This window comes from Vanessa tameamea, chromosome 21 (genome assembly GCF_037043105.1).
Source record: "Vanessa tameamea isolate UH-Manoa-2023 chromosome 21, ilVanTame1 primary haplotype, whole genome shotgun sequence".
NCBI classification, from domain to species: Eukaryota; Metazoa; Arthropoda; class Insecta; order Lepidoptera; family Nymphalidae; genus Vanessa; species Vanessa tameamea.
In genome coordinates, this window is record NC_087329.1 from 3819280 (window position 1) to 3846483 (window position 27204).

Genomic DNA, 27204 nt, shown 5'->3' on the forward strand with positions numbered 1-27204 from the left:
CCATAAATACAGTTTGCCAAAAAAAAATTAGTCTACCCTCTGATTTGTGTTCAAAAATTAAATGTTGAATTTTTAGTTGAACTTTTTTCTGATTGTTCTAGAGACTTAGTGGACGTTTTGAATAAGTGTCGAGATTAAATTATTAAAATGGAAGTTGATGTAGCGGTAAGAAATCTAAGTAATATTTTAAAACAACGAATAATTTTAGAAATAAGAAAATGAAATACAAAATAATAGTAACTATTTAGATACTATACAGATATTTTAAAATGAAATATATTGTAAAGAAGATAATTAAAAATTACAATAAAGCACTTAATATTTTTATTATTTTATAAAATAGGATATAAAAAGACATAACAGTTTTACAAGCCCGAATATAAGAAGAGCACCAATATCAAAGAGGGTAGGAAGGGAACGTTGTCACAGTTATAATGCACAAGATAGTAAGAAACCCGGTTCTCGTTTACAACCAACAAAAGTAAGTAAAAACTACTTAGAAATAAACATTGTTTTAAAATTTTACTATTATTTTTAGCATGTACACATTTATATTTTCAAAATTTAAAACGAACGCAATCTTAATTTGTATAAGCTTGACATTTTTCTCTTGCGTTCAGAAATAAGGATTTTTTTTAAACATTATTACAAACTAAATGTTTAAATTATAATATTTATATATAAAACTCCGCCATAAATCTATTTATTAATTTGTAAAAGTACTTGTCTAATCCATATTGACAGATCCACCTTATCTTTAGTAATTTATAATCAGTAAATGCAGTCGCTGTAGGCATTACCAAATATGGAGTTCGCTCGTTTTCCCAACCGTCCTCCCTTCGAACCTTAGCAGCTCTCAATTTTATTTTCTATAATTCTTTGAGTTATATTCAAATGATTTCATTGCAATATTTAGTGTAAATAATATAATTTCTTCTTATATTTAAATGTGAGTTTAAATTTGTTAATCGTTATTGCTAATGTCAATATAGGTCAGACAAGAACTGGCGTATAGGTTATGTTTTAAGTGAAATTATTCGGATAAATCACAGTGTGTTTAGTTCTGTTTGTAAATGCGCGTATTTTCGTTTACAGATGTCGTTTAGAGTGGTTCGTAGTTCAAAATTCCGCCACGTTTATGGGCAAGCCCTGAAAAGGGAACAGTGTTATGATAACATCAGAGTATCCAAGAGTTCGTGGGACTCTACGTTTTGTGCAGTGAACCCCAAATTTCTGGCTATCATCGTTGAATCTGCTGGTGGAGGCGCCTTCATAGTTCTACCTCACAATAAGGTAAGATTCTATAAAGAAACCAATAAATTCAAATTTACTAAGTGGGTTGGGGTACTATATTCAAAAAATATGTTTAAGAAACATCACTGTTTAATATACATATTTTTCATCTTCAAATAATGAGAATGGTTTGTATAAATGGTGAGTGATAAAAGTATTCTTTTTTTAAATTTAAACATCAATTACCTCAATTTTTAATATACAAACTAAACTACAGGTATATAAAACTTTAATCGTAACATTTAGATTTTAATTATAAGATTACACACAATATTTATTAAAGACTAATTACAAAATCTATCAGTAATACAGAAATTATTTTAAAGAAAAAATATAGTTAAATTAAACAAAACTATGGAAAGTAAATTTAAAAAAAAGCTAACAAGTTTTTTCCAATAGACAAGATGTACAATTATTAAATTTTAAAACAATTTAAAGAAATATGCTTATCAATTTTCAAACACTTATACACCAGTACAATAAGTTCATAAAATGTTTCTTGGTAAGTAGATTCTACTATTTAGATGTAGAAGTAGATAAGCTTTATTTCAAATAAGTTTTGAATATTATCCAGATTTTCAATTAAGGTAAACTAAACTAATAACTAGTGTCTAAACTCCTTTAGATACTTATTAGTTATTATTTTTATTGTTTACATCAATCCCTTCCAGACAAACCTTTATAAATTATTTTAAAATAAAACTGAAGATTTAAAATGATAATATTTTTAGATTTATATTCTTATTACATTTGTAAAATATTTATGTATCATCCTGCCGTAAATCTTGTTGTGGATTGTGTCCAAAATATCGCCAAGATTAATTAGATGTGGACATAAATGTGATTTACATACAAGTATACATCTTAAATCAAAACATGACAGCAAATTACATATAGCTAAAACAGTTGCTATATGTAAATATAAATTAACACTATCAGAGTGTCTTAAACTTTCTCTTAAAATAAAATGATCCAAGTATTCATTTCAATTTTAACTATCAGAACCGAGTCTGTATAATGCTTAGAGAAAATAAATTTTAATCATTTATATTTAGAATAACTTTTATGAAACATTAATTTTATTACAGTAAATAACAGTAAATAACCTTACATCTGTTTAGAATATATTTACAGTTTGTTTTCTATTGTAACTAAAGTTATTCTGTAGGTATCTTTGTTTTGGTTTGGTTTTCAACTTGCAACCAATCTAATAGGTAAATTTGATGTTATTGATGATTTAAAAGCATTATGACTCGTTATAAAACAATAATTGAAGTGCTATTCGTTCAGAATATGTGTCTTTGTTATGATGAAATTCGATAATTATCCTACTAATAAATATTTAATTAAAAATAAAGTACACCACATAAATACCATCCATTAACTTATTAACGTAGATTTCAATAATAACAATATATAAAGTGTACATGAAGTTTACAATATAATATTTATAAAAATAACCAAATTACATAATCTCAAATAATTTAAATATATGTTCTGTTATCTAATCACTTGCTCTGTTTGATAAATATATTATGACATATATTTACCAACAAATCTATTGGTTTTGTGTGACCAATTAAATGAGGATATAAATAAATATAATATTTAATTTTATACACTAATTAACTTGCAAAATATTTTATGTACTGGGTACACAGTTATTTGTTATTCACTATTTTAGTCTTTTTTAGTGTTAAAACAAGAATTTCATATAGAAAGTTCCATGTAGGCATCTGGTGCAATAAATTTCATGTACCAGTTTATTGATACAATATAAACAATATTTTATAATAGGTAATTATAAAATATTGTTTTATAATCTGAGTTTAGATAAATAGGACATGGTCCAAGTATTCGCACTAATTATTATTATGTAAATATTGTAATCTTATCTGTACTAATTAGTAACAAATAAAATGAGAAAATATTCTACCTTATAAATGTAGCTGAAATTGTAACAGTTTTATTTTTATACTGGATAAATTTTGCAGTCTCTGAACTGTATATCATTATTCTCACTTATGAATCATATTGTTCATCTCGAAATATAAAATTTTAATAATTAAGAATATATTTCATTAGGAATAAAATTATTTTCGGTGCAATTAAATTAGTAACAATCCACATTCAATATAGAAATTTTCATAACAAAAGATAATTTAAGAACAAAAGTTGTAATAAATTTGTCATTTCTGATTTATTAGTTTTACAGTCGACTGCAATTATGTAAAATATTCTCATGTAATGTTTTTGTTCTAAGAAACCATGTTCATCTAAATCCATTTAGCCTTTTAGACATAACTGAGTTAAATATTCTAAACAGACTTTGTAATAATAATAAGAGTACAGTGACTCTATTTTACCAATTCTATTTTGTAATTTACAAAATTCAATCAATTTAACTCTTACCTTGGTGGCTCTTAGCTGTTTACTACATTATTTATATTATGAGTTATGACTCATGACCCATTATTAAAAAATACTCACATCGAAATGTATTTTTCTATAATAAAAGTAAGGAAAACGTAATCACGCTTTATCTTACAGGAAACACCGAAATGCATTTATCAAACGAACAATGCGGTACAGTCAACGACAAATATCTATATACAATAATTTGACAATTATGTCGTTCGATTTTACAAGTTATAATTAAATATTTAAGGTATACTTTAGCGTGGATCGATTATAACCTTTATCTTTTGAACGTTACATTGTGCAACAGATATGGGACAATGGATGTTCAACAATAGGGAAAGATATCGATTCTGGGAATGTTTACTAACTTTTTGTGTGGATTCCTAAGAATGTGTCATAATCGCTCGTAACTCGTTGTCAACGGGCTAATGTAACGATCATGAAAATTTATATTCTATAATTTTCTCGCGAGTATCTATTGTTACCGTACTTAATGATTATTTTAATGTAAATTACGATGTTGTCTTTGTATTTTTTAGTAAAGTATAAACGTTTTTATTCATTGGTCTATAATATAAAAAGTAAATAAGTTCTCAATTTTCTAAAAACAATATTATGATATAATTGTATGACGTTAATTACGGAAGATTATTAGAGTGATGACTACACTGTGTAAATATTTATAATATGACACACCTAACAAGTCGATATACACAGATAATTACGACAAAAATGGCAGCATTCGATGAAACATTCATTTGAAATATAAATTGTTATCAAATTAACAAAACATTTTAACGGTTGGCTGTAATGTAATGAATCGTCGGTCGTCTTCTATATAAGTTAAGGGGTTTTATTTACTTGATGTTTTAAAAGAAAAAAAATACTAATTTATAGTAGAACGTACTATTATTGTATTTCTACCTGATAACTATTTATTACCATCATTCTTTTATATACTTCATTAAATATTGTGCTTTATATAATATATAATTTAAAATCATATTACTTATCAACAGCTTCATTCATATTCAGATGATAATAATAATGATTTATTTTTACGTAACTAGAATTTCAAATAAATAAAATAAACTTTATTTCAGATAAGTAGCATCCATGGTGGGTTAGTAAAAATATTTAAAAGTTTACAGTCTATGTTAGTTAATTTTTATTATTAATATTTGGTCACAATTTCGTTTCCAGTTATACATAAATGACGAATATGACATAGGGTATACATTAACAATTTAATTTTCTTTTTAATTTATAGTAGAATTAAAGACAAAGGAACTCAGATGTTAAGTGACATCACTACCCAAAGACCTTAACTTATTAATAAGAGAGTATTCATATTATCTAGACAAAGTAATTACTTTGTTAATACTTTATTAAACGCAACATGGGAGTCGTCACGTACCTGTAATTACAAACACGTACACACACAAATAGTACTATAATTGTTTCTTCGAAGGACTGAACACGGTCCAAGGTGAATCTTAAAAGTATATCTGTAATTATTTTTTTTGTATAATATGTGTAGTAAAACCGGCAAGATCTGCCACCTTATTGTGAGTGGTCACCATCGCCCATATAAATTGCCACTGTAAGAACGACTACGTTCTGAGCCGAGGTGCGATCTCATAGGAGACACCCTCAGGACGAACGTCACTCTCGAGGCCAAAAGGGTTCACCTTAAGGCAGAGTCTTAGCACTCGCTCCAACGTTCGGTGACGCTGTAAAGGCCAGTAGGGCCAACAGCAATACACAAATCCAGATAAAAAAAAAAACTATTAACCATACCTTACATCGTTAATGCGCCATCAACCTTGGAATTGAATATGTTATCTCTTGTGCTTTCGCTTACTCGTGACTCTACTCACCCTAAAAACCGAAAACTAGTAATATGTAGGTGGTACCTTCTGAGATGGACATATACAATGAATATCTGAGTCTATTATAAATTATTTTAACTTTATGAATATTATGATTATAAACGTATAGTTCCTGAATATTTGTTGTGTATTTCATAAAGAAACGGTTAACTAGAAATAATATGATGTCTTCACGAACATCCTTGAATGTGCAATCATCGCCACTTATGTATGTCAAGTCCAAGCTAACCAATAAATAACAATAAAAGCAAATAACGCGGCCCACATACTTAGCAGAATTCAGTGTTTATATGCGAGTTAAATAGATCAGCCTAATTCGCAATTACAGTCAGCTCGGTGTAAAAATGTTTCAATATAAATATGTTAATGTATGTAACGTGGTCAGGCAATCAGTATTGTTTTCAATTAAACACAATCGTTACTGCAAACGTGTGCAAAGATAATATTTAAAAAAACATTTTTTATACAAAGGCCCGTTTACAGTTTTGGTGCGTGACTGTTTATAAGAATACTAATTACTTCGTATGGTTTTCCCCGCGTTATATGTATGTTTCTGCTCCGCCACCGATGACCTTTAAGAACTAGGCTATCAAATACAAAAAGGTTTTTTTCTAATGCATCTGGTAGTTCCAGAATTTAGCTTTACTTTTAGTTTAGATTTAAAGAATATATATCTAATTTTAAAATATAAAACTCCCTAGAATAAAGTGTTGATGTAAAGACATGTCGTTTTCAGCCGTTCGCCTTATGAGTTGCTTGATTCTTAATTGAAACTGATTGACTCATGTATATAGATTATATCATATTCTCTTCCTGTGGTTTGTTGAACGAAAGTAATTTGTTTATAATGAAAAAAAAATTAAGCAATAATACATATGTATCACTGATGACTGAATTGTCTAGGTTTTTTAGAAAACCTTTCTAAGTGCTTTCGAATACTAAGAAAGATTTAGTTTCAAACCTAAGTAATTTAGGAATGTGTTTTTTTTATTTCCTACCACGCACGTAAGGCATGCTACCACATGGGTAAGTGTATCATACGTCATAAACATTGGTACTGTTATAAATGAGCTGCCATTCCCGACTCCGTACGGATGAAACAAGGAACCCAGGTCCAATCTGAACTATCCAGAGATCCATTCAAATCGAATCCTCGAATCCAATCCCGTATCAAGATCGAGATCCCCAAAGCTTGCAGTATTAAGATCATAAATCCAATAGTGGAATCCCGTATCTTAGGGATTGGATCTAGGTCCAACGGTTAGGTGTTCAGTTACGTACTAAGCGTATTTACTAAGCGATTTATATATATATACATTTATGAACCATTCCTTACTTATACGTTGCGCAATGCGCCATTCATAGCGTGTAAGATGTTTAGTACCTTATGACTGTAATTATATTGATAATTACAGCTATTACATTTATACCCTTAAAAACCACAATAGAGCTATACGTATAAGCTAGAAGTTCATTCTAATTCATTTAATCAATGAAGAAGTCAAAGCAAAAACTGCCATTTCGAAAAAGAAAATACTTTATATCCAAGAATGAAACTCATGGCAACTTTTTTGTATAATTTTAAATGTATTTTCAGTTTGATAAAGAAATAGCCTAGAGGCGATTGTTCGATTTCCAGTCTTACCCACGCATAATCATCCATGAAACCACTGATTGTATAATAACATTATATAAAACAATATATCGCTTAGAACGTAAGCTGAATATTATCGATTATAACAAAACCGACACTATAAATAATTAACAGTATCTTTTACTTCACACATTGTTTGTCATTTGAGACTGACCGCAACTCGAATGATTATCATCCAAGTTTAAAGGATATTTAAAAAGTATGAAACAGCACAAGATGTAATGATTCATTCCAAATTTAAATATATATTTAAAGCACTATCTTTATGGTCGGTATGCTAACTATATTTAGAAAAGTGCGCAATTTTATTGCTACTTTGCTACCTAATAATATTTTATAATACATTCATAGATTACAATATATGTAATAAGAATTAGGGGATACGTGTTTAATCTAAAACTTGATGTTATATACCTGCGGCTTTACACGGGCGAAATTTATAAAATACAAATTTTCAACCCCCGTTTTATCCCCTTAGGAGTGGAGTTTCGTAAAATCCGTTCTTAGCAAACGTCTACACCCCATAAGGAACCTGCCAAATTTCAAGTTTGTAGGCGTTATAGTTTCTGAGATTTCGTGAATAATCAGTGAGTGGTATTTCGCTTTTATATATATATAGAATATAGATACATACGTTGGATTTATGATTATTTTCAATAGTGTTGTTCGTATTTCATTTCGTTAATACTTGACAATACCGTTCAGGCTTTGACAAATCCATTCCATCCGAATTGAAGTGATTTATAGTGTCCATCTTTCGTAGATCTTCAATCAACTACATATTGAATAAAGTCAAACGACACTAGTGTAGGAATTTTACTGTTATTAAAATAAACATTATTATTTACAAAACGGTTTATACAGTTATTTATAAAAATGTGAGGTAATAATTCGGCAACGGACGGAAATTGAGGGCCCGCCCACGCGCGACAAGAAAAGCGTGCGGCGCGCGTGTGCAACAACGTTTCTAAAACGTGAAAACTGTTTATTCGAGAAGGTAAAAAATATTCCGTAACTAATCTAAATAACTTTCTTATAAAAGTTTTTTAGCGGGAGTTTGTTTAGGCATTAATATCTCGGTCGCAGAAATGTCATCATTGATTTGACATTCGAATGTAAAGAATTGCTTGAATTGCAATAAAAATACCTTAACCATTACCTAGTTCTTCTCACATATGTTTCTGGTTACTGTTCTGTTATTATCTCTTGTATGGACAGGGAAGTTATATTATAAAAACCTTCCAAATAGTTCGGAATATACATATGTGAAACAAACACCTCGGACTCGAAAAGAACAGGCGAAAGGCGATAAATTGGGTGATACTTTGATACGTGTCCTTTAAATGTTAATTATTATAGTCAGTCAGAAAGTATATCACATGCTGACATTTCACGATCATGTTCTTTCGTCGTTCATGTTCGGTGCGTTTCGAATTTGTTTATTCTCTAGTGTTCGTGATATTTTTGGTACCTTTCGATTATTTACAGTAACTAATTAATGATGTAGATTTAATATATCATACACACAATAATAAAAGCATTATTGGCGCCCTACTCATTGTCACCTGCCATTTATACGGCCTTATTTGAAAACGTTGTCTAGCGGGTGTTTAGCTAAGTAATGTTTAGTTATATTGCCTCGTTGGTCAGGTGGCTAGATATAAAGCTGTAAATCCCGAGATCACGGGTTCAAATCCCAGGTCAGGCAGATAAAATTCTATTGAGTTTTTCTTTCGTCAAACTTTCAGTAACAGCTCGGAGTCTGGAATTGTGTACTCTTTCACGCCTTGGAAGGTAAATAAAGCGTTTGATCGTATGCATTAACTCTTTCCGTTCGAGTCGGATTAGCCGTTCAATCGGAGTCTGAGAGAATAATTTGGAAATAGCTCCTTTTGATTGAAAATCGGTAACTTTCTCTTTCTAATTCTACTTAAATTTCAAATTTCACAATATCAGTAGGACCATCTAAATTTTAGGTTTTATAAATTATTCTTATTATAGGTTTTATACAAAGATACTTTTCCTTGACTCTACACTCCCTCGTACCGTAGAATCGTTTTACCAATCGCCCCCATAAACAGCATTTATAGGTATATCCGATTATGAATAGTTTGATGTTATAATATACTTGACGCTCGTTTCTAATCATAGTCGAATGCTTCATGATAGTGTCATCAAATGATGAAATTCGCATCATGCATTTGTCGTTCTATTTAAGGAACTAATTTATTACACTTCTAAATTTAGATGTGACACAGCTGAATTGGTTTTAAAATTGGTAGAACAAACTTTATAATTAAATTACTAATTCCTTGGATAGATTTAATTGACTATTTAATTCGATCGATTAATATTTAAAAATGTGTGAATGCCGTGAGTCATAGACTATATTAAACTAGTTGACATAACGGTGCGCTATGCAGTAAAGTTTTATTTGGCGACGCGCCATTACGCCGTGCGTGTGCACATAATACGGATTAAAAGTATCTTCAGACAAGGCGGGTAAAGTTAGACGAGTAATACGATATAATTATATTATAACTTGCAAAATATTAATTTTAAAATTGTAAAATTTAAACATTTTCTTAATAATGTGGGTTAATATTGATATAGAGAAGCTTAATGAAAGAATTCAGAAGTCTAAATAAAATGCAAACACATTATAAAGGATCTTACGTAATATTCTTTAAGATGGAATGAGATGCGTCACTGGAAATAATATTTCTCTTATACGTAGGAAAAGTAAGGTTTTTTCTAGCACACGTGTTAGATAGGAGGCTGCACCGCGCCACAGTTCGATAAATATAACACAGACGACAGACAGATTGGCGGCGCAGCGTGGGAACGAGCGTGTGTCTTGACGCGTCAGATCAAATGAAACTAATCTTGCTTCTCGGTACTCGATAGTCGGTAGTCTGTATAGACACTAACACGACATTCTTTTCAATTGAATCTTTTGTTTAATCATTAAGTACAATTGACTGAAAACATTCTAAAAAACGATTTACAATAAAATTGGATTTTCCCTGTACATCTAAACTGCTTATGGCTTTTTAAGCATTCATCAACATATAGAATTTAAGAAAGTATCTCTGCCAATGGTCTTTAATAAAGGATCTAAGAATGATAGCACCAAAGTAAGATAGAGAACTTATACTATTTTAATTAAATGCACATTTCCTAATAAATGTCTACATATATCCAAAGAAGTCATGTAGTCTTGGCCAAATTCTTGGAAAATATAATTTCCTACTCTTAATTTTCGTCTTTAGACGTACCCTTTTAGTCATAAATGATTCACCATAATACAGTGAACTGTTATGGATTAATATAATTGTCATTTAAAATAAATTTGGAAATCTTTGTTACTTTGTTGAAAGAATAATTATTATATTATTTTTTTCTGTTATTGTTATTTAAACTAAGTTACGAGTATATGAAAAAAAAAATACATACCCAAAATGCATCACGTTTTGATTTTTTAAATTAATGACAGCTTCTAGGATTCTTCGAAAAATTTCGTAACAATATTTCTTCAGGGCGCAGTAGTCTTCAGATGATAGTCATATAGGAACACCAATTAATATTTACAAAAATATATCATATACGTATTTATCACTTTTGAAAGATTTAAAAAAAAAAACGATCCTCGATATTTGAAAACTATTTCAATCACAAGCCAAGCGGCTTAAATAAAAAATGCCATTACACAATATAAAACAATTTCATTTGCCGCTTGTTTTTTTTAATACTTAATTATCAAATCAACAATTTGGCACTGTATAAAACGATGAACAGCGAACGTAAATATTTCACAAGGATTTTCCGTTTTTATTGTTGAATAAAAATAAATAAAAAACAAAACAAAATTTCTTAAATTCGTTGATAAGAAAGTGACTTTCAAAATCGCGCAGCAAATAATTCAGTGAAAGTGGTCATTACCATCGCGTATGTGCCTTCACCACACCCGGGCTCCTGCCAAGAATTGTACCATTTATTTGGGTCATGCGCTGAATGAATCGCATTAAAAAGTTAAACAACAATCAAGTGAACGTCAATCGACTATGAATTTTATTAATTGTTCTGAATAATTAATAAAATGGATATATTATGTACATGCTCTGACTGGCAATTTTACCTGCGTTACTTTAGCATGATATGTACATTTAATAAATATGCACGTAAATTATGTCAAATCAAAAATTATAACATAACTTTTATGAAGATATATAATCGAATTAAATGAAATACAGAAATTTTCATTCTCCTTTTAACAAAAAAAAAAACATGTTAAAGTTTTTCTTTAAAATTAGATTTCAGATTTTTCCAAATCGGTACATGAGTTTCGGAGTTCTGAAGTAACAAACATAAACAAAGTTCAACTACTTCTATTTTGTTTTAATTTAACGTTAAATGTTAAATATTTAACCTTTCCGTTTAGGCTATCAAATGAATAAAATATACAAGCAATAGTTCAAAGATGGCTAAAATAACGCACTAGTGCCGTTAAAAGACCACGAACTAACACATAGAATTTTAGACGCTACTTGTTTTTGTTCGGTAAAAAACCTGCCCTATTTTTAAATACTTTTTTATTTTACGTCGTACGTATCGTTTCCAATTAATAATAATTGCATTCTGAGTAACGTCATTCGCCAATAGAAGGCAGCTCAAAACGTCAAGCTCTAAAATGGTTTTTATTCAAAGAGTCGAATAAAAAAAAATATAAGTCAGATAAACATTTAAGAGGGAAAAAAGGATTCTTAGCGAAAACATTAATATATATTTTTTAAATTTAATTATGCAAGATAACTTGTTCCGGTTGGGCACATGAAAAAATAAGGGTCATTATAAAACACTCCTTATATCGTCAATGTGACGCCAACCATGGGATCTAAGAAGTGATGATTATAACTCACAAACCGAAATCCTGTAGTCTATATAACCTATGTATACTATTTTATAGCTATACATAATATTTAGATTTGGTGTTAAAATAACTGATGAGTGAGTGGTGTAGGTGTTGGATGGAAGGAAAATACTATATATGGTATTTATAAAAAAAATTACATATAAGACTAAAAGTTAACGCTAAGAAAAAATGAGGAAGCTATGACATTACATCCTTTTTATTGCTACGTCAAATAGTAATTACTTTCGACAATTTTGTTGTTTTCAGTTGCGTATACAAACAGATATAATTTATTCTTGTATGTAATGTGGTGTGTAAATGCGTCTTACTGATCCACCTCCTTACTTGGTTTGGTGGTAGGGTTTTGTTGAAACCCATTTCGGTACCACACGCACTCAATATATATTCTACCGTCACAAATAAATATGTTCCGTTGTGGAGGTTGAGAAACGCAGTGTAGATACATTAACAAGGGACATCAAATTGTAGTTATCAAAATTGGTAGCACATTAAAGGTGCAAGGGTTGGTTAAGAGTTCTTACAGTGCCTACGTCTACGAGCTATTAGCGTCTATGAGCGTGTTAAATTAAAAAAAAAAAACACTGAATTACAGCATAAGACAATCAGTGGCGCAATTGATAAACCACGTCTCAGAGAGCTATAGTTATTGGGTTTTCTTTGCGTTTTCATACGTATTTTTTTATTTAATTCTCTGGCTAACGTATATAATATTATATTGTTACAAATAGTGCATTGAAAATTCTAAATGTTGGCGAAGAAGAGAGCAATGACCTGCTCCTGTGTATAAAAGTTTCACGAACTCATAGCGTCTTGGTTGGCTGATTTTTGGCTAATAATACGGTATTGTCGAACATTCTACAAATTAAGTACTATTTTTTTTTCAAACAAATTAAATTAATCTTCTTTTTAAAACATTACTTTTACGTATATTTTTACTTAAATGTATCTTAATCAATTCTAGATATTTATTTTTGTTCCGCAGGCGTGAAATTAAGTGTATTAAGTTCTGTTAGGTCAATGCTACTTGACTAAATAATCTCTAAAATATAATGCGAAGATATATTTCCTTAAAAATATAATAATACTTTAAATATGGACACCTATGATTACTTTTTTGATGAGCATGTTATAGCTTTAACAACTATCAAAAATAATGTTTAATTATTAAAAAAGTATTATTTTTTACTACGAAAGTCGAATACATGAATTATTTAAATTTCTTTTTCTATCCGGAATAGTCTCTAAAAATAAGTACTTAATCATAATAGGGATGAAACTTGACAATACCAAACATGCATCACGCACTTTTAGGGGTTCTAAGATGTAGTATTATGGATGTAATATAACAAATATAACATGATATCATGCCAAGTATATTATGCCATCTTCAGTAGCTAACCTTTAATAATTATAATACCTCCTGTTAATTGTTTTTCTTCTTACAGGTCGGACGCATCCCCGCCGATCACCCGCTTGTGGGTGGACACAAAGGCCCCGTACTTGACATAGCGTGGTGTCCACACAATGACAATGTCATCGCTAGCGGTTCCGAAGACTGCGTTGTTAAGGTATGTTGGTGTAAGGTGGAGATACTAATTGTCCAACAAAAACGAATAAGTCAAACACACACGAAACCAATAAAGTGACAACCTCCTGATACCAGCCAGCTTCGCAGAAAAAAATAATAATTAAGTGTATGTTCAAACAAAGATACAACAGTTAGTCTCTCACTCTCCTAATCCGAAGGGATGGTTATCCAGTAGGACCGGAAAGAGCTGACGTGCAGTATATAAGGCTTATATGTTTTCCAAGTTGCAAAGAAAAGTGTCAAAAATGTCAGTCCCTAAATTTTGGGCAGTGTCCATATAATTTACAGGAACATTAATATAACTAGCACTCGACCTAGGTTTTAAACCAAGAATTATTTCAGAATCTGCAACATCATAAGCTTACGACATCTTTGTCACATTGTAAGATATTAAATAAACATCGTCGTACTTATAGGACTGATTATGATACTGAAGAATCAACTCCCGATTATTAAATGGGCGCCCGACTTGGGACTCACACGTTAGTCACTATCTATTTTGTAGAATTTAGTTTCATTTTATAATTATCAGGTTTTGTCATAATTTTTTTTTTTAGTAGATATAAAAGTACTTTAATTTAATTTCTCTAATACATATTAGCATCGGGTATATAAAACTTTCTGATCGAAACTTTATTCATAAAAATAGCTTGAACCTATAATATATATAATATAACGGAACTCTTATTTTCTAGATAAATATCCGTAGAAAATAAAGTTGAGTGAGTGTAAGGTTTTACACCAGAACAAATTATATGATATACTAGCTGTGCCCGCGACTTCGTTCGCGTAGTTGTCGGAAACACTATCATGATTATCGTTTGATTGCTCACGTTGGTTTTTGTTATTATAATCGTCAATAAGATTTAATAATATGTTTTACAGTACTTCAGCGTAGATTATATTTTTAGTTTTTTTTTCTTGTGGTAGAAGAACATACTGATTTTGCCCGCAACCCGATCTTGACAACGCGACATATAGTTGGCCGTGTGAAAAGCAGTCTTGACGTAAATAGATTCCTACGTGTTTAAATGTTTGGCCCTGTGATTTATTAATGGTTACGGCAAAAGATAACTTAATGGGAAATTGAATTCTTTTAAAATTAAAAGGTAAATCATTCGGAATCATTGGGATGCGAGGTATAAGCACTGTTTGACCAACTGCCGGACCATTCAAAACTGTTGCAACGATCACGTTATTGCGAAGGAATTTTACTTGAAGGCGGGAAAATTATCGCAGCACCTATTTTTAACTTCAGGGAATGTGGTGGAAGGCCGCTCGGGTTTAAAGAATTGAGAAACTCTTGTGGGTAATGGCTGCATCTTCTTGATCCATTACATTATCAATAGATGTGTAGGTAGTTATATCGCCTGGAAGTTTGGTTAAAATTAGGTCGTTAATTTCGTCAACGCTACTATTTCTCGCCGCCAATATTGCCCTTTGACACATCCATTGGTAATCTTTATTTTCTATTTCGACGATATTAGGGTAAACTTTTGATATTAAATCCTCTATGCTAGTCACTTTTTCTCCTAAATCGCGATCAATTTCAATTTTATTTTCAGAATGAGGTACTTTTCCATCTCCTATTAAAAGTAACTTTGAAGGAAAATTTGTACTTCCTCCCCCCAAATGTGCTCTCATATTCGTAGATAGTTTTAAGGTATGGACAAATTTCCATAACGGTGAACTTTTAAGGCAAGACCTTACAATGTCTGCTCTAGTTCCTCTTAAAATTACCGGTAAAGTTTGTCGAAAATCCCCAGAAAACATAATGGTAATCCCACCCATAATTTTATCACAACTTCTAATATCTCTGAGAGTTCTATCTAGAGCCTCTACATGAGCTCTATGGATCATGGTACATTCGTCCCAGATAATTAAAGAAACGTCTTGTAAAACTTTACCCAGAGGGCCATTTTTGCGAATAGAGCACACGCTATCTTTTTGTAAAGAAACAGTTAGAGGCAGTTTAAAAGTGGAATGAGCTGTGCGTCCACCTGCTAATAAAGTTGCCGCAATTCCTGACGACGCAACTGCCAAGGCTATTTTTCCCTGAGACCTTACTTTTGCTAATATGAAATTAGTAATAAAAGGCTTTCCAGTTCCACCTGGAGCATCCAAAAAAAATATTTTTCCTTCGTTAAAACGAATACTGCACATAACACGATTGTACGCCGTCACCTGGTCATTAACTAATTTTGGTTCATTTTCAGTAATATACTCATTTAATTCATTTACATCATACGGCTTCCGTAGTGCTACTTCTAAAGGATCTAAATTATTATGTGAATTATTCCTTTTTGATGCAGGAAGCCCAAAATCAGTCAATGATTTATCTGAAATTTCATGAATTTTATCTTCAATTAAGATAAGTCTATCATTGTATACGTTATCAGTATAGGTTAATGTTATATCCTGATTTTCATTACGCATTCTGTTTAATATATCTTCACATAAATCATTGCGAAATTTATTCCATAACTATAAGGGGTAAGATGGCTGGCAAAATATAAGGATGATTTGATTCCCGTTGTCGATTCACCGAAGTTCGGAAATTTTGTAAGGCTAACCTCTGTGAACGTTCAACGCTCGATTCCCTAGCACGATGTTGTTCACTGACCGTTCTTTGATTAGCTAACCTCTGCGTATTGTCTTCAGTTGTTTCATTGCTACGCAAAAGCCGCAGACGCTTTGCATTAGCAGTCTGCCGAGAAAGGTTAGTTCTTTTTCTAGGCATTATAGTGACGAAAAAGATAAAAAAAATGTAGGTATTAAATTTAAACCAAAACGTATCTTGTAATCAATAAAAACAAACATATGGTAAATAATTAAGTACCCGATAATATAATGAAATCTGTATTGAAAAAAAAAAGTATTATAAAGGTTATTTAATTTTTTTTTTTATTTCGATATTTTATCGTAATAAAAAAACCATATATGTTTTAATAAACAAAAACCTAACCAAATCAGAATAATTATGCAGATGACAACCACTTCTAATAAACAAAAATTTTGACAAAAAAAAAAACCGACTTCAAAAGAGAAAAAAAATAATATGCTCTAAAAAGTAAAAAATAATTGCTTATTATTCTACAACTTAATAATCAAGTAACTTATTCTACTTACCAATATGTAGGTACGTTCTGTGTTTCCACGCAGGGAGATAAGTATGTACCTACCCACTTTAAATCTAACTTAACACAAACCTATGAATAACAAACAATGATTACAATATTTTTTAGATTTAAACTATGTAAAATGAAATTAAAAATATTTAGACTATTTAAAAGTCAGCAAAGTTATTACGATAATATATTATAGATAAAATTATTGTCCTTTATAATAAAAAAAGGATCATTAAAATTGGTTGGCACAATTTTGAGTTATTCACCTATTTATCGCGCACATACATAATGCACATTTAAGACTTATATCGTTTTCATAGGGATACCATCATCGTAACAGGATAAAATTAAAATGGGACCCCACGGGAAGCACTACCTTTCAAACAAAAAAAAATTATCAAAATCCAGTGAAAAGTTATGAGGTAACAAACATATAAAAAACAAAAAAATACAGACGAATTGATAACCTCCTCCTTTTTGAAGTCGGTTGAAAACAAACAATATTAACTTAAACGTAATAAGATAAACAAACCGAACAATAAGAAGTTTAGATTGTTTCTCCTTTGGTGTTATTATTCCATAAGGTGATTATAGTACAACCGTGTTGAATATGCTTGAACGTAATAGAATTTACTTGAAATATTGAACTACTAATTTATTTGTGTAGTCATTTTAATCGATATTCACCTATTTGCTTATTTGCATAATTTATTTTCTCAGTGATGATTAATCTGCATCGGTGAAAGTATCGCTCGCCATTTTGAACTTTTTTACGTGTGTAATGTAATTTTTATACCTTATTTATACCGTGAAACGTTTGAATTGTTTACTTGCAAAGTACGAAGGAATGTTCATTGAAATTTTATCTTATATCGTAAGTTAAAACTACAGCAGATTATGATTTAAATGTAATCGATTTTAAACGATAAAAAATAATGAGCAAATAAGCTGATAACAAAACCTAATTTTGATAAATAATTTAACTATTAAGAATGTTAATTTTTTTAAGTCGTTATGTGCATTGCTACTTCGCAGAACTACACCCGCGGGTGAGAGTGGCGAGCGCGGCGGCGGGGCTGACCCGCCTCCCCCTCAGCCGCCGCCGCGCCCCGCCTGCTAGCACACTCTTAACAAATAGACATATAGTGTCACGGACTTTTTTTTTATTATTAAAAGAGGAATATATCTTTCATACACATTTTTTGAGTAACTTAAAACGTTTATGTTGCGCACGCATCGAAAATCCATAAATGTGAATAATTTTCCCCGTTTTTGCAACATTTCTCACTGTCGCTGCGCTCCTATTGGTCGCAGCGTAATGTTATATAGCCTAAAGCCTTCCTCTATAAATGGACTATTCAACAAAAAAAGAATTTTTCAAATCGGACCAGTAGTTCCTGAGATTAGCGCGTTTAAACAAACAAACAAACAAACTCTTCCGCTTTATATATTATATTATATTATATGATATATAAAACATGCGTCTTTAGTGGGTCAAATTTTTCAACTGAATGTGGTTGAGCGATTTAACTTTGGTTCGTTTAAAAATGTCATTTATTATACTTGATACGTTTTAGTATAGTTTTATTTTCTTACTCGACATTTTATTTTAATCTAAATCTTCATATATGTCAACTTCAGATGTTGCTTCAACGCTTTCACGAAAATAATAAAAATGTTGTCATGCATGGTCCATAGGTGTGGCAGATCCCCGATGGTGGGCTTTCTCGCACTCTGACTGAACCAGTGGTGGATCTTGTGTACCATCAACGGCGCGTTGGCCTCGTTCTGTGGCATCCAACAGCACAGAACGTACTACTCACAGCGGGCTCTGATAACCAGGTAAGTAAGATAGACAATAAGAATAACAGAGAAAAGTTTTGTTGACAAAACATAGCCATAAGCAAAGATAGAATCAGTATTCAGTAAGTGCTGGTTAAATTGATGCTTCTGCTTGACTTTCCGAAATTAACAGGTTTTTTTTTGTTGTTTTTCCTTATTCACCAATGATCAAGCTGAGTTCTATTGCATTCTATGCTATCATATCCGCTTAGCCATTGCGTTGTCTGACTATGTATGTTATTTCTTAAATCAATATTAATGCTAATGAAAATACACAAATTGTCGTATAATATCTATAAATAGATAGCGATATGGAACGTGGGTACGGGGGAAGTGCTGATAAGCCTGGACTGTCATCCGGACCTCATATACTCCGCCTGCTGGAATTGGACCGGTTCCAAGCTCCTTACAACCTGCCGAGACAAGAAGATCAGGTGATTCACAATAATCAATATTAAATAGTGCAAAGAATAAACTCGTGTTTCCTATAATCTAAACTAATATTATAAATGAGAAAGTAACTCTGTCTGTCTGTCTGTTGCTTTTTCCGGGATAATCCACTGAACCGAATTTGATGAAATTTAGTGTGAAGCAAGCTTGAACTCCAAGGAAAGAAAGGCTACTTTTTTGCGCAATACTTGACGACCAACATCTAAAACGCGAGAGACGCCGCATGCATACATTCTACTAGTAATGTGATAGGTTATTGAACAATTTAATAATATAACTAACGTTAATAATATTAGGTAACTTACATTTCAGAATAATCGATCCTCGCAAAGGTGAAGTCGAATCGGAAGCGATTGCACATGAAGGCAGTAAGGCGTCCCGCGCGATATTCCTTAAACATGGTCTTGTTTTCACCACTGGGTAAGGACTTTGCTTAAAATCGTTGTTACTTTTTATTTTATTTGGTTAGTAGCTTTAGATTCAGTTGTTATAAACAAAGCTTTGGTGCTTTTTTCATAGTCAATTTAAAATTCTATTGTTAATTTGAAATACTACAGCTCTTCAACTATAAGTCTATCATTGGTAGATGTCAATTTCAAATTGGTATCGAAAGTAGCTTCAGGAGATTACGTACGGCTATAATAAAACGGGCCACCAATTGAACTGAGTGCGCTCGCAGGTTCAGCCGCATGTCGGAGCGCCAGTACTCGCTGCGCACGCCGGACGCGCTCAACGAGCCCATCGTCACCGTGGAGATCGACACCAGCAACGGGGTCATGTTCCCGCTCTACGACCCCGACACCAACCTCATCTACCTCTGCGGGAAAGGTGACTCGGTCATCAGGTACTTCGAGGTTAGTACCGACGAAAAACACCCTAATCTGTATATTTACTTTGTGAAATTAATTCGATTATTTTCTTGAAATAATATTGTTATTATGAGTACGAACTGAGTAAAACTGAGCTATCCCATCTGGAGATATGGGTGTCGTCAGACTTTTCTTTTAATGAGCGTTAAGAATGTATTTTCCAATATTGTTAATTATAGAGGATTCCATTTGAAGGGGGATTGCAACTGTAATTAAAGGTATATTCGCGCACATTTAAGTCGGTTCCTGTACAGTGACAAGAGATGTCGCGCGATTTGCCGTCATAGATTTGTTTGTCAATTGCCAATAATTAAAATAAGTCTTAAATATCATTGCTCGCATCAGTGAGTCAAATGTAAACATTGTATATTGGAAATGTGAACCCTTACAGAGGCAGATAATCAACCGACCACTAAAATAATTCCTTCATAAGGTTGGTGCCACCCAAGTGGTCGGCTATTAAAGCTTGTCTTCTTTTCTTGTAGTGCTATATACTTCTTAAAAATATTTGAGTGTATTTCTGAGAGTTTTTGTCGTAGGTGACTCCGGAGCCGCCTTTCGTGCACTACATCAACACTTTCCAGACGCCTGATCCACAGAGAGGTAATGTTTTCTTTGATTTTGATTTTTTCTACTCTTTCATCTAATTTATGTCATAATTTAAAATATCTCAAGTGGTTAAATAAACCACAAAAACAAATAACTAAGGGCTGGAATTAATGTCCAATATAATATGCTAAATTTTAGCGCGGCACACGTTGCTGCAATGCAAAAGACGTTCATCCTTTGTTAAAATCACATTAGGGCGTAAAACGGTACAATGTATGCATTAATTCCAATTTGTACAATACAAAATGTATGACTTTGCTGCCTTAGTGGAGTCATAGTCGGTGTAATTCCTAATATTCCATAGTATAATATATGTAATAAAAAACGTTTCATTTCCAGGTATTGGCATGATGCCGAAGCGAGGCTGCGATGTCGCTACGTGTGAGATCGCAAAGTTCTATCGCCTTAACAACTCCGGCTTGTGCCAGGTATCATGATGTAGTATTTTATCAAATCTGCTATAAATCTGATTTTAAAGGTTAGGGAGCATAGCAAAATCATGGAATCAACACCTTTCTGTTTCCTCCTAATTCCTCTAGGTGATCTCGATGACGGTTCCGCGCAAGTCGGAGCTGTTCCAGGAGGACCTGTACCCCGACACGCTCAGCGATGAGGCCAGCCTCACCGCCGACGAGTGGCTCGCGGGCGAGGACGCGGAGCCCTGCACTATGTCGCTAAAGGTACCCCCTCCCTTTCCCCACTACCTGACCCTCTACTTCTACCAACTCTCCTAAGAGCTATCAGTCAAAGCATTGCGTACCATTAGACCTAGAAACTTTTATTTTAAATTTTTCTTTAGATATTTTTTTAATCTGGGAAAACTTGTATAATCAAATTTTATTTTTGCTAAAGGTGATCTCATACAACTGTGATATATGTAAAGAAGATTATTTACATCGGAATATTTTTGTATCTGATTGTCGTGACGTTGTTCTCGAATACATATAATTATACTTTTGCTGAGCTTATGCTTGAGATACTTATATCTTAAGTGACATATACGGCCAAATAAAATGTTATTTTAAATGAGTCACATTTTATTAATTACAATAAAGTAACACCCGGTAAATATACCATCGGTGGATTAAGGTTTCACCTCTTAATAAGGTTTGGAGCTTATTCCACGAGATACAATGTGGTTTGATGGATACAAATGAGACGGATCAGACACGCGCATTTCTTCACGATGTTTTCCTTACACACGATGAATTAAAAATAAAAAGAATGAGCTCTCCTAATTACTTTCCTATGTATTCCCTTATATTAATCCAAAGGTTTGTATTTTATATATAGAAAAACAATTGTGGGATTTTTATTGTTTAATTTATATGGTTAATTTGAACTTAAAATTATTTGTGCATTTTTAATATTTCGGTCTTAACTTGTTCCTGAAACAAAACCTCAAGTAAAATTGCACAAATGGATTTAAAACAATGAAACTATTGTGATTCAAATTAATGTTTATCTTGCTATGATTTTTTGATGTTGTTTGCATGTCTTTCTATTCCACTTGTAATGTATTCCAATGGCAGGGGGAGTAAAGATAAACAAACCTTAGGTTTGCATTATGCTGTGACATTTTTGTTTTTTATGGATTCCATACAAATTCACTTGATGGTCACTAAGGCTTTGTGCAAGCCCGCCTGGGTACCCTTTCATTAGATATTCTACCGCCAAACAACAGTACTCAGTAATGTTGTGTTCCGGTTTGAAGGGTGAGTGAGCCTTGTGCCTGTAGTTACACTAAATACAGGCACAAGGGACATAACATCTTAGCTCCGAAAGTTGGTGGCGTATTGGCTATGTAAAAAATGGTTAATATTTCTTACAGCGCCATTGTCTATCGGCAGTGGTGACCACTTACCATCAGGTGGACCATATGCTTATCCGCGAACCTAAACCATTTATAAAAAAGTAAATTTAATTAATGTATCTTTATTTCAATATTATTCCAATTTGACTTCGCAGTTTTTTCACGAATCCATAATGATAAAATACCACAGATTATTATTTTAGTTCCTAATCAATGGTGTCATGTCAATTCAAGGTCAATTTTTTTTATTAATTTTACTCCTGCCATTGCAATCGTCTATAGATGATAACATCAATTCAGGTAAGTATCGCTTCATCAGTAATAGTGTTTAACATACGAAGAGCGGTATGTTGGGCTTTATAAAAGACTGATCGACTTTTATATAATCAATTTACAAGGCGAATATAATTTTATGAATTTTTTTTATCAGAAAAAATGTTACAATAAATAAATTAAAAACAGCTAAAAGTGAAAAAAAATTTTTCAAGATTAATTTATTAATAATTATTGACGTGATAATGATAAATTAAAATTATATTTGGCCTTAAAATGCGAATACCAGTTGATGAAATTTTAGCATTTGTCGTGATGAATGTTTCTGTTGGCTTGTCTCTAACAATACATGAATGGTGTGTTGTGATTTGTGAATTTAATATTCTTCTTCGTTACTAACTTAGATAACTTGTCTTTATTAAATAACATATCCTCATTAAAGTACATTTATACCTCTCTCAATAAATTATTTAATTTACAAATTTCTCTTTGCCCGATTGCAAATCACTCTTGAAACTACTCGTACTAAACGTAAAAATCGTTATTTAAAGAAAATATTCTCGGAGCGTAAATTAAACATAAACTTTCGAGGACGCACAAACCTCACGCAGTACAAATAGGAATGCCCTCCCCCCCACGAAAGCCAACAGGAACCAAAAAGACAGATGCTAAAGGCTAGGTGATACCTAACCAAACTGCAGGAGCGCGCGCTGCTTGTGCAGGGCGGGTACGTGGCCGGCCGCTCCACCACGCTCACCGTCACCAAGCGCAACGCGCTGGCCACGCCGCGCGACCGCGAGCGCGACAAGGAGCCCGAGCGCTCGCCCACGCCCGCCGCGCGCGACGCGCCGCCCGCCGCCGCCACGCCGCCGCCCGCCTTCACCGCCATGGTGGTGAGTGCCGCCCGCTGACTGTGTCTAACGCCTGCGGTCCTGTTAAATGACGATTCGAAACTACTAATAACCTACTCGCATAAAGTATATATAAAAAGTGATATGACAAAGTAATAAAATAAATTTAATAGAAAAAAAAAATATTTTGAGTAAAATTGAAATGTTACCGAAAGTCATGATCATTTTATAGGAGAAGCAGTTGTCCGACCTAGTCGAGGAGATCCGCAAGCTGAAGTCCGTGATCGTGAAGCAGGAGAACCGTATCCGTGCGCTGGAGGCGACGGTGAAGGCGGGCCTGGCGCCCCCCGCGCCCTCGCCGCCCGCCCCCTCCCCGCCCTCTCCCCCCAACAACCACGACGACGCCATGGCGCCCGACGAGGTTTGAGCCCGCATCGAACAGATGATTGCCAGCGGAATGTGAAATGTGTGCGATATAGACCAATTTTCTACAACTTCTGATTATTATTTTTTTTATTTTGAGTCGAATTGTGTATAGATAATAGAATCGATGTGAATGTTTTTTTTTATTTATTGGCTTTTCTATTTATTATTTTCATTTTTGGAATTGAGGACATTGTTTACGAAGAAAATTTTTAAATGAAGAAGTGACAACCATAATAATGTATGACGAACGTTGTGATGTAACTCAGAGATGAATAAGTGAGATTAATTATAAATTAGTTATCTCGCTTTAAAAAATATATCTTACACAATTCGCTGATATTATGTTTGGAGATTATCTATTTTTTGGCCAAAAAATAACTTTCGTTATAAAGAAATTAAACAAACGAACTTTTACATGACTGGAGAAGGGAAGACGGTTTTCTTTTCAAAACAAGAATCTATAATATAACTACACTATTATATTGGTAAAAAGTGCATGCCACATGCAAAAAATAACAGCATAATACCTAATTATACAAAATATTTATTAAATAATATTATTAGCATCCAATCTAAGCCTTTGTCTTTGGTATCACAGACTATCCGAACAAAATTAGAACTACTGTTAATTATGGCATGTGGCAATGCTACGCACAACGACAATAAAATATATATAAATATTGATAAGACTAGATTTTGTGATGTCAATATAATCACTTAAATATATAAAATCATTTAATAATATTTATTTACTAATAATTACAGCTTATCTTTGAAAATCTTTTAAGAAACCCTTGTCTTTACAAAATATTTATTTATTACATTGTAAATATTAAGTGAATAGTGATATCAACATTGTGCCTTATATCGACGCAGTTTTCGTCACAAAATCGGATTTATAATTATTGGTGATGTACAATTATTGCATTTAGTCATTTTCTAAGAGATTTACTCAGTATAAAAGAGTGATCTAATGTTAGTGTTTTTCAAGATGCGTGCACACTTTAAAATATTCTTAATAAATTGTTTTTATTGTTAAAAAGTGTGTCTTATCCCTCAGATAATATTTATGACAATAAATTCCAAAAAATTGAGAATCCTATCAACTTTTCATCTAGCTTTTAATGATGAAGCAATATGTTATAATTATTTATTTGTGTTTTTTTAATGAAAATGTAGTTTAACATCATTTACAAATATGAAACAAGATGGCGCCAATAATCGACAGTGAAACTTTGAAAAAACCTCTTTTTAGTTAATTTTCACGACATCTTGTGTCGTATTTGAGTAAAATACGGAATTATAGTACGAATCCACCCATCGCGAAGCACTGCGAGAGTTATATATGACATTTTCACATACTTGAAACAAATTTAATATCACTCAATTAAAGAGTAAAAACTTGATTATTTTATCAAATTATATGTGAAGATCTCACGCGGTGTCCCTGCTTTAGGTTAGGAGTCCAGTAACGGTGCTTATAAATGCGAAAATCGCTTTTAAAATAATTACTGACTCAGTGCATTATTTATCGTTTTAGTGCTAGTTATTTACTCTATACTAACCTTTAAAATATTTATATAGTGCTATCCCCCGCTCACATTTAATTTTATTTAATTATCTATACTGCTTGCGTATTAGGCCAACATTGGCTGAAATGTAGCTTGTAACTTTTATATTCTCGACAATTTAGCCATTCATATTTCACATTAGATTTTACGAAAACACATTGTTATGATGAAGCGAAGTGGCCCCGAACGTCCAACATTAATACCACAAAATCCCGTCGAACGTTGTGACCCTTGCGATCGTAACTCGGTGTATTTGACAGCTAGTCACGTCACATTAAATTGACATTTGACAGGTTAAGTTATGCTGTCTCACTCTGGACAGCAAGTATTATAGTTTAAATAAATAGTATTATTATTATGACGATTCTTTTTTCTAATTTTAAGATGGCGTAATTTTAGATGTTCTATATTTAAGATCATGACAAGGCAGTGTATGGTATTAGTTTGTATGAAATGCTTTACCTTCGAGGACTTCGTGTAAATTATTTCTTGTATTTTGTATGTGAAGCTTCGTTTTATATTACTATTATGTTTTTTTTTCTTATGTCTAACCGTGTATTTAAACGCAGGAATAACGAGCTATTGTGTACTTATTGTAAATGTTATTCGCGACAATACTGTATTATGCCGTTGAGTTAACGTATTTTGTTCACGAATGGCAATATATAAAACGTTTATGGTAAATGATTATAAATAAGTGCCAAATTACATTTAATCAATGCTCAAATTGGTAAAATATTCAAATTATTTTAAAAGCTGATAGTTTTAAATATTGCCAGTTAACAAAATGATTTTGAAATATAATCGAACGAGGCCTGTCGCTTTTATACTAAATGAAAATGACCATTATTTACGTACATACAGACGAAATGTCGTGTAAATATAAGCCGTTTTAAAAAAAATGTGGTCATAATTGAAAATAGTAAAATATTAGCGCACAATATCGAAAAATTATTTGAAAAAAATTAAACAGATTAAGTGTGTAGGATTGAAAAAAAATAATAATTCGATTGAAACAATTATGTAATGAATATGTTGTTGACATTTAAAACATCACAAATAATATAAAACAATAAAAGATTCCTCTTTCTCTCAACTCAATAAGCAATTGTATACTGGAACTTCTTACTTCTCAATTTATCAGAAGTTTGTCTCGTTGTGTAATAAAATCTATCGATAATCATTTGTTGTTATTTGACTTGTTTAATAAGCTTAAAGTTTTTACGAACTGGTGCTAAATGAAACGTGCTAAATATTTGCATGAGTTATAAATCCTGACTTCGTTGACAGAGTAAAAAAATCTAAACTATTTTTTTTTATTAAAAATGACATATTTGTAAAAAAGGAAATTTTGAAATGGTATAAAAAAAAGTTTATTTTATATTCTGTCAATGAAGTGAATCATTGCCGATATTAATGCTTCATAATGGACTATACGATTGTAATTCATATGTAGGTGTTAAGTGCCTTGTTGTGTTAGATAAATACTCAGATCAAATGTTGCAATTATGAAAGTTGAACAGAAATAAATGTCTATTTTACTATTTTCATTGCTCGTATTATTTCCTTTTCCCTTAATATCTGAGTCACT

The 27204-nt window shown here is 32.0% G+C and overlaps 1 protein-coding gene across 3 annotated transcripts; it reads left to right on the plus strand.

The window, feature by feature from the left end:
- Positions 1-46: 46 nt before the first annotated feature.
- On the plus strand, positions 47-27163 carry Coro (Coronin). 3 transcript variants are annotated; one of them, XM_064218387.1, is made up of 13 exons: positions 47-165; positions 344-481; positions 1096-1293; positions 13639-13761; positions 18608-18751; positions 19055-19185; positions 19514-19621; positions 19881-20055; positions 20610-20673; positions 21019-21107; positions 21219-21359; positions 23467-23658; positions 23849-27163. In XM_064218387.1, the coding sequence occupies exons 1-13, from the start codon at positions 148-150 to the stop codon at positions 24041-24043; spliced, it is 1716 nt and encodes a 571-aa protein (XP_064074457.1). In that variant the 5' UTR covers positions 47-147; the 3' UTR covers positions 24044-27163. The 3 variants fall into 3 exon arrangements, with proteins under 3 accessions (XP_064074457.1, XP_064074458.1, XP_026501408.1); XM_064218388.1 differs by having other exon boundaries at positions 23488-23658; XM_026645623.2 differs by lacking the exons at positions 47-165; positions 344-481 and adding an exon at positions 668-949.
- Positions 27164-27204: the final 41 nt, after the last annotated feature.